Raw genomic sequence first — 16,567 nt, 5'->3', positions numbered from 1 at the left:
GGTGGTGTGAGGCTAGCAGAGACATAGGTAGGGCTCACTACTACTAAGAAATGGGAAAAAGAGTTTGGGGTTCTAGAAAGATATAAGGAATCCCAGAGAATGGAAGGGCCATTTTGACTGAAAACTTGGAACTGTATCCAGCCTGGTGTGACTCTTAGAGATGCCTGAATTTGCTGTGGGGCCCTAGACAAATCACTCACCTCTCAGAGATTCAGCTCTCAGATGAGGGCCAATTGAATGAGATAGTCTGTAGGGGCTCATTATCTTTTTACAAGTCTCCCTCCAACTAAGCAGGCTTTGGAGTGAGAGGGAATCACTGACTCCCATGTCAGGAAAGCTCAACAAACCTGGTATTTGCCAGGCCAGGTCCTGGTAAAGTTTAATTGGGAGATCTGCAGAAAAGAGTTAACGTAGCAGGACTGCTGTGCTTAGAAAAATCTGCACAGTTGGCCCTTGGGTTGGCATTTGGGAACTTCAGTTTCAGTTTTTCAGGAGGATTTCCACTATTCCCAGAACTGATAAGAGTAGGTCACCGTGCCCAAACTGTTTATACAAACAGTGTGGTTTATGCTGAGCACCTGCCTTCCTTCTGGAAGTCTGGAATTTTGGCACATGCTAAACAGATGATGCCTACATGGCCAGCCCCCAGTAAAAGCCGTGGGCACTTAGTCTCTAATGAGCCTCCCTGGCAGACAACATATTACATGTGTTGCCACTGTTCACTTAGAGGAATTAAGCACATACTGTGACTCAGCTGGGAGAGGACTCTTGGAAGCCTGTGCCTGGTTTCCTCCAGACTTTGTCCCATGCACATTTTTCCTTTGCTGATTTTGCTTTGTGACTTTTCACTATAATAAGTCATAGCATGAGTGTGACTATATGCTGAGTTCCGTGAGTCCTCCTCCTGAATCACTGAACCTGGATGTGATCTTGGGGACTTCAGACAGCAGATAAGCCTGGATTGCTTTTCTTTCTATTTCCCTTCCCTTCCCTTCCCTTCCCTTCCCTTCCCTTCCCTTCCCTCCCCTCCCCTCCCCTCCCCTCCCCTCCCCTCCCCTTCCCTTCCCTTCCCTTCCCTCCCCTCCCCTTCCTCCCCTCCCCTCTTTCTTTCTTTCTTTCTTTCTTTCTTAGAGAGAGAGAGAGAGAGAGGGCACAAGTGAGCGAGGGGCAGAGAAAGAGAGGGAGAGAGAGAGAAGTGGGGCTCACCCGAAGCTGGGCTCGAGCTCACCCAGATGCGGGACTTGTCCTCAAGGACCATGAGATCATGACCTGAGCTGAAGTCAAATGTTTAACCAACTGAGCCACCCAGGCGCCCCAGGAGATAAGCCTGGATTTCACAGACAACCATAATCCTTTACCAATCTCATGATTATATAGCCTAAACCAGGACTGTCCAATAGAAATATAACATCTCTAATATGTAATTTTACGTAATTTTAAATTTTCTATCAGTCATATTTTAAAATGTAAAAAGAAACAAGTGAAATAAATGTCAAGAATACATTTTCTTTAACCTAATCTATAAAATATTAATATTTTAACATGTAACGATACAAACATCTATTGGGGTATTTTACATTCTCTTTTTCATACTAAGTCTTCTAAAACCAGTGTGTATTTTATACGCGTAGCACATCTCAATTTGGACTAGCCACCTTCCAGGCACTCACTAGCCACACCTGGCTGGTGGCTGCCATGTTGGACAACACAGCCTTAGAGATTAAAGGCAAGAGCTCTGGAGACAAAATACCTGGGTCAGAATCCTGGTTCTACCACCTATCAAACTGCATGACCTTAAGCAAAGCTACTTAACCTCTCTACGTATTAGTTTCTTCATCTGCAAAATGGCCATAATGATGTTGCCCACTTCATGAGGTTGCAGGGATTTTTCAAAAAGCTAACACATCTAAGGCAATATCTGGTACATACAGGATGCTGGGGGCTGGCTGTTACTCTTACTGTCCAACAATAAGATCAACTCGTCCAGCTTCTTACTCCATAGATGAGGAAACCAGTGCCCAGAGTTTGAAAGGCCCACGTTTCAAAAGTAGGGGCTCTAGCTACGTCTCTTGAAGAACTCCCTGTCTCTAGGCTGACGCTGAGATTGGATCAGCTAGTTATTTAGGCAACCGGCAGCAACAGGGCCACACCTGGGTTCTGCAATCCCTTCTGGATTGCAAAAGAGGGCTACCGTTTGAAATTGGCACTGAGGTGATGGGAGCTGGGCCTCCCTTCTGCTGCCCCCATCTGGACCCGTCAGTTGGGCTGGCTGACCCCATCACCAAGTCCAGTGCTTACTCAGCAGTGATAGGGCTGGCTTCCATTGTTTTGGCTTTTTATAGCCCCTCTTGTTTATTAACTCATGTTCTATCTTCCTCAGAGACAGAGAGCATCAGTACTTTTTAAAAACCTCCTTTAAGTCATCTGTGGTCCCTGTCTACCCACCAAATAGTAAGCTCCCTATTTATGTCTCCAAAAAGGATGGAGAAGAGGCACTGGGTGCCCATTTGTCTGGGACTCTGGAGAGCACATTCTCAGGCTGGAAACACAACTGGCTTATGATTCCTCTACGGCATCTGTTTCCACCCTTCCTCTCCTGAAACTCAATGCAAATCGTTTACTCTCCTGTGATAACTCAGTAACTCACATGTCTCGAATCTTACTAGCAGCTAGAATCACACCAGTTTTGTCTGCTCAGACTGTTAGCACGTGTTGACCTGAAGTTCCACTTATTCTATATGCTAAGTGGCATTTTATTTAACATTCACTTATTTAATATTTACTGAGCATCTACCATGTAGGAAGCCCTGTGCAAAGTTGTGGGAATGAAGCTCTTGTGGACCTTGTGACTTAGGGTAGAAAGTAAACAAGAAATGATGATAAAGGACAACAAAGGGTTGATATAGAAAGTATCAGATGCCCTAGGAACAATACTAAAGCAAGGGGACCTGAACAAAAGTGGAGACCTGAAAAATGGTAGGAGAGAACCAGTTAAGGAGAGAATGTAGAGTGCTCCAGGCGGGGGGGACAGCCTAGACAAAACCTGGAGGCAAGAGAGAATGGCACATTGGAAGAACTGAAAAAAGGTCCAGCACAGCCGGGGTAGAATGAGAGGAGTGCGGCTGGATTTTGAGGACATTGTCTGAAGCGCTAAGGAATTTGGACTTCAACCTGAGAGCAAGAGGAAACAGCCCAGTGGAGAATAACATCTTTCAAAACATAGGGTTCTGGGAACAAATCAACCAAATGAGCTAAAAATGTGGGCGGTGAGAAGGCGGGGGCGTACTCTTCTCATGTTTGTCTTCGTCTTCTTGGTGGGAAGTCTCAGCCCTCTTTTGAAAGCAGTGTGCAGGCTATCCTCAGTGCCAGGCCGTGCTCGCCTGACCCCCAGCCCACTGTCCGTGAAGCTAGTACTCCTGAGTTTGGTGCAGCACAGGCCTTCCTCAGACCCTTAGAACTGTAGAGCCACAAAGACCATCCATATGAGACACTGTCAAAGACTCTGAGGCCCAGAGAAGGAAAGTAATCTGTGTGAGGCCCCACAGTAAGCCTCAGGCCTCTGGCTTCTTCTTCTTTCCCCCGAAGAAAGTGAACACCAGGTCTGGGACTAGGATGAGGCAAGTCAGGCACACAGAGTACAAAATTTAAGGAGACACTCACTCTCAGGTGCCAGCTGTGCGTTTGCAAGACCCTAGGTGCCCACTTGCCTCATCCTCGTCCTGGCTCTGTTGGACACACCTGGAGGGCTGAGACTGTAACTTCCAGAAAACTCTCTGACATCTCTCGTGGTGTTAACATGATGCTAGGCACATATTTTCAGGGTCATTAGATGCCTACTAATGATAATGAACAATGGGTTTCTGACAAACTGCTAGGTATCCAGACATTTTTGTATCTTTGGGTAAATATAACCTTCAAAAGACAACAAAACAAAGTGGAGAGTGCCTGAGACTGGAGTGTAGAGATCTTGATTCTGGTTCCCTCTCTGCCACCGATTTACTATGGGAACTTGGACAAATTGTTCTCCATCTCTAGGCTTCAGTGAAAGGAGGCGGCTGAATAACATTTATTGAGCACTAACATTTAATGACTCTGTGTCAGTCATTATTCAAATGCACCTGCGCTTTAACTCATTGAAAGACTTCCTGGCCTTCAAGGTTCCCTTTCCTTCAACAGGCTGTGATCTGAAGTAAGGAAGGCTTTACAGAGAATATGGGACTTGAGACAGAAGTTCCAGATTCCCATGCAGACAGTATCTTCCATTATAGTAAAGGCATGCTATCTCAAGGCACTTCTCCACTAGAAGACAGAGAATCATCTGCCTCAGAATCATGTTTGGAACATGTCTGAAGGCAGATTCTTGGCCTCTGCCCCTGGAGATTCTAATACAGTGATTCCAGTGGGGCCTGGGAATGTGTCATAAGCTTCCCAGGTGACTCTGGTAGTTGGGCAGATTTGGGAATGCACTGATCCCAACGCATTCCCCTATCTACGAGCAGGATCATACAAGACAGCCCAGACCTAGAGCTGCCTGACTTCATCAGCAGTTCTCCCCAAGCAGAGAAATGAATTATTTGATTGATTAATGCAACAAATATTAAGCACCTGTGTTCTGGGCCCTGTTCCAGGTGGTGGTTTTGGTCTCTGCTCTCCAGGAACTTCTGTTCTAGGTCTGTCACTTATTTTAGAACCAGAAGGTCTTCAGGAGGTCAACAACTAGTCCCATCATTACACAGTTGGGGAAACCAAGACCCAGAGGGGGAAAGCGACGCATTCAAGACTACACAGTGAGCAAATGTACTTTCTGCTCCCACATCAGTTGAGGTACCCCAGTGTACCTCACGCAAAATCCGTGGGCACCCACTGTTTGCTTCTTAAGCACTGAACCTGCACGGAGAAAATGTTCCTGAAGGCTCACGTCAGATCTTGCAGACATTTTTAATCCTCAACATCCCTTCAACTGGAATGGAGGAAAGAGGAGAGAGGGCACACCACGAGTGTTTTAAAACCTAGGGCTAAGAAATGCTTCCTAGGATTGAGCCTTGCATTATTTCCTCGGTGCTATTTAAAGGCCTTTCCCCTGGCTGTGCTGGAGGATATTGTGCCTGCTTCCTCCTGCACTTTAGAGCAGAAAGAAGAGGGGGCCGCCCCATGGGTTCACCAGGACCAGCTCCCATCTCTGCCCAGACTTGCTTATGTCACTGTCGCCCGGAGCCTGGGGAGGAGAAGGAGTGCCCGCCCCCGAAGTGCCAGTCGCCCTGCGATTGGCTACAGGGACTCCGGCCCGGCCGCGGATTGGTCATCGCTGAGGGCTTGAAAGGTGGCTGGGAGCGTCGGACACCTCAGACGGCGGTGGCCCGGGATCAGACCGCGTCTCAGGCGAGCCCGAGACGCGCCCCCAGCCCGCCATGGCCCGCCTGTTGCGGGCGTCCTGTCTTCTCTCCCTGCTCCTGGCTGGCTTCGTCCCGCCGAGCCGGGGGCAGGAGAAGTCCAAGGTGAGTGAGCCTCCGGGGTGGGGACCTGGCGGGACGAGCAGAGCCCCCAGGTGTCCATTTCTCGGTGGCGAGGCACCCCTCTTCCCAGGCTCCCCTCCAGAAGGGCAACACCTGGTGCGAGGACCCTTAACTCCGGTTCCTCCCTCTCCGCCGCCGGGACCCCCACCCGGAGCGCGGGTCTTCACAGCTCCATCTATGGGTGATCTGGGTGCCCCGGTGGGCAGAATGTATAGGGAGGAGGGGCATTCTCGCCGAGTTGACCCCTTCTGCCCCACAGCTGCCTCAGAGTCGCCTTGCTACATGCATGACACGACTGTCTTCAGCTACTCCCCTCCAGTCGGGCCTGAAGGGGGCGGGGGCGCAGAGACCCGGGGTCTGGGTTGGCTGCGGAGGTTCCCGGGGGTGACTGACAGGCTAGGAGAAAGGGAAGGAGCTGGGTAGTTCCCGTCTCAAAGAATTGTGGTGGGGGCTCTTCTAGCTCAAGAATTAACGCAGGTAGAAATGCCCACTTGGATTCCAGGGCGTCGGTAGAAGGCGTAGAGATCTGTGACACCACTCAGCACTCTGGCTAGATCTTCAATCCTTTCTGGGCCTCAGTTTCTCCATCGGTGGGGACGGGTGTGGGGGTGGTCAGGGGCACAATGAAGCTGATGGTTTCAGAGAGGATGCTTGGAGAAGCTGCAAAATCTACCTTGAAGGTCTGGGCAGAGTTCTGGGGCAGCCTCACTACCCACACCCACTGCCCATAGTGGCCTGAGCAAAGCCTTAGGTAGGGTGGGGATGCTGAGGCCAGGAGTGGGGTGAACCAGCATCCTTATGTCTTTGGACAGCGTATGCCAAGGTGGGCCCAGTAGATCTCTTCCAGGGTGGGAAGCTGAAACCAGGCAAAGGGATAGACCCAAACAGAGAGATTTCTGTCTTTACCCTCCCAATACACATCACACACACACACACACACACACACACACACACACACCCCACATGCTTGTGTAAGCTCAAGAGAAGCTTTGAGCTTCTGTGTTTCTAAAATCTTCTGGGTTTTTATTTTAATATCTGAGGAGTTCATAATTCTATTTCCAAAGTTCTATTCACTATTCAGTTAGCCCTTTCCAAGCACAGGGTTCCTTCTGTATGTTTCTATCCCCCTGTCCTGTCCTCAGCTAAATCCTATTCAGTCTGTTTCTCTTTGGAGTAAGCATAGAAATTGGATGGCCATGAAGCCACCTCTTCCATGCCTCCTCCTTTGTATCCAGCCCTGTTCATTATCCCCAACTCATTTTCTAGGGCAGAGATGGGACTGAGTTTCAAGATGGTGGTGTGGGGTAGAGGTAGGGGTAGGCAGCCCAGTGCCATGGAGTCAATCCTTTACCCTGTTTGGGGAGAACCAGAGAAGAGAAGATTGGGCCCTGACTCAAGAAGGCCGGGGGTAAGAATGTGGACCCCGTGAATAACTCATCATAGCCATGTGTTGTCTGGGGAGGAATTGATGGATTCAGAGAGAACAGGATGGGTATGGTCTAGAGAAGTCTTAGGGTGAGGTATGATCCTATCAGATACAAACCAGCTAGGACCTGTTGGCTAACAGGCTGGGTATGTGCATCTCTCCACCCAGGCCCTTAGAGAGTCGAAATGTCATAGTGCTGGATTCTAAGACTCAACCACCTACCTTACCTCCCAACTCCAGGGCCAAGGGATAGGATGGGGGGCCTGTGAGGAATGGGATAGACAGTAGGTGACAGTCTCAAAGGGTTGGCTGCCTCCTCCCAGTTCAAAGGGAGGAGCTTGGATAACAAAACGAATCCTCCTTTCCTTGCTGTGTCCCCTCTCCAGTCCAGCTTAAAGCCACCCAGGCTCTCTGTACTTGCTGTGCAGAAGGACTTTGCAGAAGCTGAAGAAGGGTAACAGCTGCTGACGTGCATAGGATCCTAGTAACCGCTGGTTTCTAGGTGACTAAAGCAGGCAGAGAGAATCATGGAACCACAGGCTGACAGAACTGAAGAGCCCTTAAGACAGCACTGAATCTGAGCCTATCTGACAGGCGAGGAGCCAGAGCCCCACAGAAGGGAAAGAGTGGTTACAGGAGTCCTGACCAGGCCCAGAACTCAGGTCTCCTGCCCCCAGGCCAGGTCTCCTTTCATACCATCACATCGATGGGAGTGGTAGATGGAAGAGGAGAAAGATCCAAGACCAGAAGCCCAAGCCAGCCGGGGTCCTGGCTGAGACCCCCTCCAGCTCCCAAGTCACCAGCACTCTCCTGTCTCATCCAACCGTGGCAGGCCTGAGGCACTTGAGCTGCCTCTCCCCACCATCTCCTTTGGCCTCCCTGTTTAAGGTGCAGGGCTCTGGCATTCCTGGGCCCAGACGAGGGAAGGAGGCTCACAGCTCGCGTAAGGACTGGGTAGCAGTGCTCAGTGGTGAGTACAGGCCATGGCTTCCGCCACCATAGGCCACCCTCTGACTCCCATCAGTCTGAATCCACAACCCTGGCCTCACTGTCCCCACTAGAAAGCTCGGAGGCTTTGTCATCATCCCTTCTCCTGGAGACACCTTGCACAGTGCGTCGTCTTCTTTACACTGGCTGGGGAACATCAAAGGCCTCTTCACAATAATGTAGGGACATCAGGGCCCTTTACCCTAGCCTCAGGCAGAATAACCAGTATCCATCCCTCGACGTGGGGATTTCTCTCCAAGAGGTCTTCCAGACTTCTTTGATCTGCCTATAGATTCTTACAGCCATTTTGGGAGGTGGGTGGTAATATCCTCCCCTGTCAGCTGACTGAGGCTTGGAGAGTAAAATTGGCTCACTTGCCCTGGGGTCCCAGAGCCAGCCACGTCTAAAACCTAGTGAGAAGAGGTTCCCCTTGCCCCACCCCCAGCCCGAAGCTGTGCCCAGAAGCTGATCCTCCCGTTGTTTACAAGCTTCCATTATTTAGACAACCTCTTGGCTTTTGTTCTCTCCATTTCCCAGAATTTGTTTTTGGATTAGGGTGGAGTTTTGGAAGAGCTGGAGAGGCTGGAGAGACGTGTAGGGAGGCCTTTCCTTCTGGCTGCTAGACCTCTGTGGTCAGCTGGGCTATGTTTGTTGTGTCCTGTTTGTCTGTATTTTGTGGTGGAACCGACCCAACTGGGGCCAAGGAGGCCCAAGGGCTAGAGGAATGTTGAGCTTAGTTCTCAGGCCTGCCTCCAGCACCCACCAGAAATCACAGGGCATGGAATATCAGCCTCATGGAAAGCAGGGAATTTGCATCGAAGCCAAGAAGAGAGTTTGCAGCTCTCAGGGATTGGCTTGTTGGAGGGAGCCCTGCCTCATCTGGCTCAGCAGGCCTGCGGCATCTTCCAGACAGAGGGTGGCTTTTCTGTACTGTCCTGGGGCCACACCCTGCTAAGCCAGATGACTCCCTTTGCCCAACTGGGCCCAGGTACCTCGCCTACAGGAAGTCTTCTTGGTTGATGGGGAGGAGAGGGTGTGGATTTGCTTCTGTAACTCCAACCACCTGTCTCTGTCTCTCCTGGTCTATAATGGTGGTTTGCATTTGATTTGTTTTATTGTCTTGCGACCCCTCTCCTATGACATTAGGGCCAGAGATTTCCTGCTACAGTGGTGGCAACATTTTCCTTTCCCATCATGACCAGCGCCTCTGCTGATTGTGTTATTGATGCCGAGTCACCCTTTCGAGAGCAGACCCAGATTTTCGTAGTCTGTACCAGAGCCAGGGCGGGCACAGAGAAGGGTCTGATGCAATGTCGTGCTGGTTGGCAGGGATCCCACTCCTCCTCTCCTGATAGTGACGCTGACAAGTCAGCAGGGTTGAGCAAAGCTGGTCCAGTTCGAGGTTCTCATCTTATGAAAGAGGAAACAGAGACCCAGCCCAGAGAAAGGGCTAGCACCAGACCACACAAAGTGTTGGTGGCAGAGCTGGACGAGGACCCCAGGTTCCCCACCTCAGAGTCCATTGTTGGCTACTTGTTCTGAAGGTTGACTGGGGGTAGGGCAGCAAAGAGGGAGGCATAACAGTCGTCTCAGCTGCACACTCACAGGGAACGTCTCATATGTGCCAGGCTTTCCCCTTGCCGTGGTGCCAAATCCTCTCAGCAGGCCTTTCCCCTTCCTGGTTCCTCCTGCTTCCCTGTTTTATAGCAACAGCCTCAGCTTTCCAGCCCTCCGGATTTGGAACCTCCGAATCACCCCTTTCTACACTGCCACTTCCTCCTTTCTGTCCAGTCCCTCTTCCACAATGCTGTCATTCAGGCCCACATCATCACTTGCCTGGCTGGTTGCACTGGCCATGCCAGGAGTCTCCATCAGCACCCAGAAATGCAACCTCCAGCACCAGCATGGTCTCCCTCCAAGCCTGGCAAATGTTCACAAATTGGCATGTGAAGTGGAAGTAATGGTCACCGTAAATCATTCTCCCGGTTTCCATACGCTCACCAGACGATTAAGTGCTTTCGTAATCATCCCTTTGCATAAGGGATTAGAGCTCGGTTCTGGTCCGCTCTGGAGTGGTCTTGGGAAAGTCACTCCCCCTTACTGGTATCTTTTATTGTCTTGAAAACGGAGATGCCAGGTTCCCTTCCAGCTCTAACTGCTCCCGGGTGCCGGTCTTCCTGTGTTTCAGACGGACTGCCACGCTGGCGGGAGCGGCACTATCTATGAGTACGGAGCCCTGACCATCGATGGGGAGGAGTACATCCCTTTTAAGCAGTATGCTGGCAAATACATCCTGTTTGTCAACGTGGCCAGCTACTGAGGCCTAACAGGCCAGTACGTTGGTAAGAGCCCACTTTCCCTCCCTGCTCTGGGGCTGTTTCTGCCAGTTGGGCACATTTCAATCACAGGAGCATTTTTGATGCAAGGGGAGAGGGGTGACTGATCATGAAATGCGAAACCGTGTATCCCAGTTCTACTGTGTTCCATGGGTTTTTTTTTTTAATTTTTTAATGTTTTTATTTACTTTTGAGAGCCAGAGAGAGACAGAGCACGAGTGGGGGAGGGGCAGAGAGAAAGGGAAACAGAACCCAATGCAGGCCGCAAGCTCTGAGCTGTCAGCACAGAGTTTTGATGCGGGGCTCAAACTCACAAACCGTGAGATCATGACCTGAGCTGCAGTCGGACACTTAACCGACGGAGCCACCGAAGCGCCCCTGTGTTCCGTGTTTTTGTGAAGATTATGTAAGCCCAAGGTCTGATCACCTTCAGACGTCTTCTAGAAGATTCCCAGTAATCCTTCCTCCCTGGGTACCTCAACTGCCCCAAAAGCAGCGAGATGGAAGAGATTTGTTTTGTACCTGGAGTGTCCTTTCACTGGAGTAAGAAATGGTAGCTTTATCCTGAATTTCCCATCTGCCCTGGTGCCTCTCTTGGCCCCTTTCTGGAAAGCAGACAGTTGGGCTGAGGCCCCCAGTTGTGTGTCAGTGGCTGTATGAGGTGTTTCACCAAGATTTCATGATCCTCGTATCCTCCCTCCTTTCTTCTCAGCTGGGGCTAAGAGTCAACAACCTGGGGGAACAGGCAGGCCAAAGGAATCTGACGTTACCCACAGGAAAATGCTCTGGGGCTGAGCACAGTCTGCTGATGGGGCTGGGGGAAGCAAGGGCAACCTGACCCTGAATGTCTGCCTGCCAGTCTCAGGCAAATTCCTGAACGTGGAATGACGCAGGCTGGATGGCCCAGTGGGCACTGGGTGCTCTGGCTAGAATGCTTCTGTGTAGCTCTTGGAAGAGAGCAGAGTGTTTGTGCAAGAGATGGGCTGGGTGCTGGCAACTGCATGAGAGGCCAGGTGCACCAGGTGCACCGAGGGGACTAGGGTGCTGGGCCAGGGCCTCCCTTTGATTCTCAAGCTGGGGAAGTATGGGAGGGTGGTGATGGCCCCGCCCATCTCCCACCCCCTCCCCAGGAAATCCTGTCTTCTGCCCAGGGATGTATGGCTCTTGGTCTAGGCAACTCAATCCCGACAGTCTGGCAGGAGCCCTCGGCTTACTGGCCCAGTGGCAGTGGGCAGGTGACTGACTACTGATTTGAGGAAGAGTATTGCTCTCGATTCTCCCCAGACCTCCAACCCAACCAGACTGGAGTCAGGAGGATGGGACTCGCATCCCAGTGGTGCCACACTCCCTGGGAGATCTTGGGCAAGGCCCTTCCCCTGTCAGGCCTCAATGATTTCAGCTATCCAATGGGAGAGCAGGAGGAGTGGTACGGATGACGCGGGGCTCTTTGATAGAGTACCTTCACCTCTGCCCTCTTTTTCCCTGGCCCAGAACTGAATGCACTACAGGAAGAGCTTGCACCATTTGGTCTGGTCATTCTGGGCTTCCCCTGCAACCAATTTGGAAAACAGGAACCAGGAGAAAACTCGGAAATCCTACCCAGCCTCAAGTGAGTGCTTGCTTCGTGTCCCGAGAAAGCTCCTCTGAGAAAGCACAGCCCCGCCCTGTGCCTCCCCCTAAGCACCAGGCATCTCTTGCATTGGCCCCTACTCGTGACAGATACTCAGCCACCAAGAACAATGCTCCCCTTCTAGGAACCCCATTCATTGAAATGAACGAAAGAGGGGTCAGGGACAGGGATGACTGCATGTGAGTGCACGATGGGATGGCAGGGGTGGGTGGGGGAAGAGTGTAGGCAGGGGACAGGGTTACTGAGAAGGTACCAAACTGGAAAAAGAAGCTTGCAGACCCACACTATGCCTATGCCCATTCAATATCAGCTCCAGCTGCCTGGTGTGGAATAAAATCCAGATTCCCAACACCCCCTCCCTGTTCAGTCCCTTCCTTGTCATTTCTGGGCCTGTGCCCATCTCCTTGGGACCCACATAAGAATATTGTTTGTAGGCATGTCCGACCAGGTGGGGGCTTTGTCCCCAATTTCCAACTCTTTGAGAAAGGGGATGTGAACGGGGAGAAAGAGCAGAAGTTCTACACGTTCCTGAAGGTGAGTATACAGTCACCTCTGCGGGCGTCTCTTGGCCCGGCTGACACCGGCTCTGAACAGGGCTGCAGCCACTCCTGTTCCCACCCATGCAGAGACAAGGCCTGGGCCACCCTCCCCTGCTTCTGGGTTCTGGGGGAGTTTCTTGGCATCTATCATTGCAACCATAAGACTCTGCAGACACTAGGCTCTCAACAGCCCATTTTGTAGATAAGGCCCAAGCAGGGCCCCACAAGTGATTGGCTAAGAGTCTCACAACCTGCTAAAGCCACTGCTGGTCCCAGGACCCCACTTTCATCTCCCAAACTGGTATTCTTTTCGCAGTGCCAGGCTGTTCCCCTACCTGCCAGGAAGGCCCAGGGCGGGAGGTGGGGAGGGCCCCACGCAAGGTTGACACCAGTCTCATCCCTGTTGCAGAACTCCTGCCCACCCACCTCGGAGCTCCTGGGCTCACCTAACCGCCTCTTCTGGGAACCCATGAAGGTCCATGACATCCGCTGGAACTTTGAGAAGTTCCTGGTGGGGCCAGATGGCGTGCCCCTCATGCGCTGGTACCACCGGACCACGGTCAGCACCGTCAAGATGGACATCCTGGCCTACATGAGGCGGCAGGCGGCCCTGACAGTTAACGGGAAGTAAATCAGGCCTGCCCCACCCTGTGTCCACCATGCAGGGGCTGGGGAGGGACTCTGTTCAGGAAGGAACCCATTTCTCTAACCACAACACACTCCCGCCACAGACCCCTTACTAATATACAAGGCCCCGACCTGACCCAAACGTGCGCGTACGATTGTCGTCTGTACTGCTGCGCATGTGGGTGTCTGCACACGTGCCTCCAGGTGTGTGTGACCGTGCGTGTGCATGGGTACACCCACCGCTGTCTACCTGCGCAAATACGGGGGACGTGAACCGTTTGTGTGCCCACAGCTGTGTGTTATGGAGAGTGCTGGAGAACTCCCCTTTCTCTCCAGTTCTCTGTTCCAGTGAGAGCCATTCACTTTCAGTGGAGCCCAAGTTAAAACCAGATCCAGATCCAACTGTTCTGCTCTGACCCGGACCTCAACCTTGGGGCCGGCATCTCCCACTGCCTCCAAATCTCACCATTGAAGTGCCCAGAAGTTTCTGGGTCTACCACACTGCCCAATCTTCCCCCTCTCCATCATGCAGCCTCGCTCCTTCCTGAGGGGCCCTCCCAAGCCCCCTCCCCCACCCCACGGTGCTCCCTGAGAGCAGCCGAGGCAGACGTGAGAAGAAGGGCCACGTCCCGTGTCAGGGATGGCGTCTCCATGAAGGAGGGGCCCGAAGCCCTTGTGGGCGGACCTCCCCTGAGCCTGTCCGAAGGGCCAGCCCTTAGTGCATTCAGGCTGAGGCCCCTGGGCAGGGATGCCACCCCTGCTTTTCTGCAGGATGTGCCCTCTCCCCTCACCCTGGCTCTTGGTATTAGACTCACCCCTGTGTTCCCAGTAAAGGCCTTTCTGCAGCAGCTGAGCCTACTGTGGTGCTTCCTCCATGGGGCCACCCTAGCTGGGGAGGGTGGGAGGGAGCAGAAGGAAGGAAAAAGAATTGGAGGGAGTGCTTTGGGCGCCTGCTGTTTGGTTTCTACCTAGGCCCAGCCCACTCTGCTTCTCTAACTCGGCATTTGGAGTTTATAAATCCAGTTCATATCCGCTCTCGTTCCCTCCCACATTTCTCCAGGCAGCTGGAGCTGAGATGAAGTGTTCCATTTGACAGGCGAGGAAACTGAGGCTCACAGAAGGGCCAGCCTCGCCCAGGGTCTTCTGGTAGGTGAGGGGCAGGACTGGAATACAAACCCAGGTCACCTCTCAGCCCAGATTCTGTCCACTGCCCCTGGCTGCCCACCCTCGAGGAGGCACAGAGCAGGGCCCGGGGGATATCTGCCAAGAGTTGGGGCAGTGCTCTCGGGACTAGGGGCCATGGGGCACAGAGGGAAGAGGCCGGGAAAGCAGCACTCTCACTGGGAGGAGAACATTAGCCCGGACATAAAAAAAAAAAAAAAAAAAAAACACAAGTCACAGAATACTGATCTTCAACTTGGATTTATGTCCAAGGTTCGTGCAAACAGCTGCCCAGGGACAGCCAGCCACCCTGTTCTGGGCCTCTGACACCACAAGCCTCCAGCTGCAGGGCCGGGGCTCTGGTAGCTTCACGGTGGGCCCCTCAGCGCATGTGACTGGCGTGGCCTTCATCCCAGGCTGTCATGGCACCAGCAAGGCTGGTGGGTGGAGGTGGAGGGCCCTGCAACGGAACACCCCGTCATTCTCTTCTGTGTCTGGGGGCAAACCTGCCCTTCCTGCAGCTCCTCAGAGGGGAAGGGATGGGCATGGGGCAGGTCCTGCTGCTACAGAGCTTGAAGCGAAAATCAAACACACACATGAACTGAACGTGGTCCCCAGAGGGGCTGGAACCACTTCTGGGGAAGTTTTGAAAGGAAGGGGTCTCAGCTGGACCCCACTCTTGAGACTGACGTCCCCCAGCGCTTCTGCAAAGCATGGCAGGTCAGAGTCAGATGAGGCCTCTCTCCACTTGGTGGCAGGGTGGCGAGTTTCTCCTGGCCACTCCACAGGAGGGGCCCCAGATGGAAGCCTTCTGGGTGGAGCCTCTCCAGTCTGTGAACAGTTCAGGTCGGGCTGGGGCACAAGCTGGTGGCCCATCAGCCTCCCATCCGGCCGGGGCGCTGGCTGCATACAGAACGTGGCCTCTAGTTTTTCAGTAATCTGAGATCAGGTGGCTCTGGCAAGACGAAGGTGGAGCCAAGTGACATAATCTGGTCTCACTGAGGCCCCTCACGGTCATTTTTCGTAGACTCTAAATAAAGAAAAATGTTGAGGACTTTAAAAGATGATACGATACAGTAGGTTCCAAAGGCCTACAGAAACCAGTAAGTAACGATGAACGTTAACACCTAGAGTTAAGTGTTGCCGAGTGCCAGGCCCCGGGCTAGTACCTTAGGTACATTTGTCACTCAATCCTTGTCCAGCCCTATGAAGCAGGCAGATTATTGGCTCTTTATGGAGGAGGGAATAGGCGCACAGAGAGATTTTTAAAAATTTGCCTGAAGTTCCAGATCTAGGAAGTGTTTGAGCTTAGCCAGTCTGGCTCCACATCCCAGAGTTAGAGAAGTTCTGGGGGAGGAGACAGCCCTGCCCACTTGCCCCTCGTCACAGCAGCCTCTGACGGGCTCCACACAACTTCTAGGGCTCTGTGGGGAACCATGAGAAAACGGCGGACCGGCGCAATGCCTCCTGCCACCCACTACGTCTTCCAAACCACGCTACCTCCACGTCCCCCTGCAGCCTCTGTGAGGGGCACCTTCTGTGAGGGGCACTCTATCTCCTGGCACAGTTGGCTCTATCGCTGCACGGCCACAACCCTTAGAAAACACCTCTTTGTGCTGGGAAGGACTCAGCTTCCCTGACGCTTGCCCCCACAGGCAAGATGGTACCTTCTGCCCCACGCAGCCTTGCAGAAAGCAAAGGCTGTCACTAAGGGCCTGTAGTCCTCCTGTGACTAGTGAACAAACCGCCAGTCCCCAACTGTTTACGGCCAACACCGTGACCTGATGGAGCTTTTCTTTAAAAAAATTTTTTTTCATCGTTTTTATTTATTTTTGGGACAGAGAGAGACAGAGCATGAACGGGGGAGGGGCAGAGAGAGAAGGAGACACAGAATCGGAAACAGGCTCCAGGCTCCAAGCCATCCGCCCAGAGCCTGACGCGGGGCTCGAACTCACAGACCGCGAGATCGTGACCTGGCTGAAGTCGGACGCTTAACCAACTGCGCCACCCAGGCGCCCCTGATGGAGCTTTTCAAAATGCAACTCTGGGGGCGCCTGGGTGGCTCAGTCGGTTGAGCGTCCAACTCTTCATTTCGGCTTGGGTCCCGATCCCAGAGTCAAGGGATCAAGCCCTGCGTCAGGCTTCGCACTGAGCATGGAGCCTTCTTGAGATTCTCTCTCTCTCCCTCTGCCCCTCTCCCCCTCTCGCTCTCTAACATAAATTAAAAACAAAACAAAATGCAAATCGAATCTGTCATGCCACTGTGCTTTAAACATGTCCAAGGAATCCACATCATCTTTAGAATAAAGACCAGCCCCCTGCCATGGTCTGCAAGCCCCTGCACGGCC

At 52.5% G+C, this 16,567-nt stretch overlaps 2 protein-coding genes across 5 annotated transcripts in view; one reads left to right on the top strand and one right to left on the bottom strand.

The window, feature by feature from the left end:
- Window positions 1-5,324: 5,324 nt before the first annotated feature.
- Window positions 5,325-13,906, top strand: GPX3 (glutathione peroxidase 3). The gene is made up of 5 exons (XM_043600998.1): window positions 5,325-5,495; window positions 10,115-10,268; window positions 11,754-11,871; window positions 12,327-12,426; window positions 12,841-13,906. The coding sequence occupies exons 1-5, from the start codon at window positions 5,409-5,411 to the stop codon at window positions 13,060-13,062; spliced, it is 681 nt and encodes a 226-aa protein (XP_043456933.1). The 5' UTR covers window positions 5,325-5,408; the 3' UTR covers window positions 13,063-13,906.
- A 558-nt stretch (window positions 13,907-14,464) lies between these two features.
- TNIP1 (TNFAIP3 interacting protein 1) overlaps window positions 14,465-16,567 on the bottom strand; it is a 52,916-nt gene continuing 50,813 nt past the window's right edge. For all 4 annotated transcript variants that reach the window (XM_043600775.1, XM_043600694.1, XM_043600839.1 and 1 more), the window contains one exon: window positions 14,465-15,249. In XM_043600775.1, coding sequence (XP_043456710.1) covers window positions 15,215-15,249 — 35 coding nt within the window. In that variant the 3' untranslated portion in view covers window positions 14,465-15,214. The remainder of the gene's footprint in view (window positions 15,250-16,567) is intronic.

Source organism: Prionailurus bengalensis, chromosome A1 (genome assembly GCF_016509475.1).
Source record: "Prionailurus bengalensis isolate Pbe53 chromosome A1, Fcat_Pben_1.1_paternal_pri, whole genome shotgun sequence".
Taxonomy (NCBI): Eukaryota; Metazoa; Chordata; class Mammalia; order Carnivora; family Felidae; genus Prionailurus; species Prionailurus bengalensis.
Note: the sequence above shows the minus strand (reverse complement) of the source record. Positions and strands in the feature narration are given on the sequence as shown.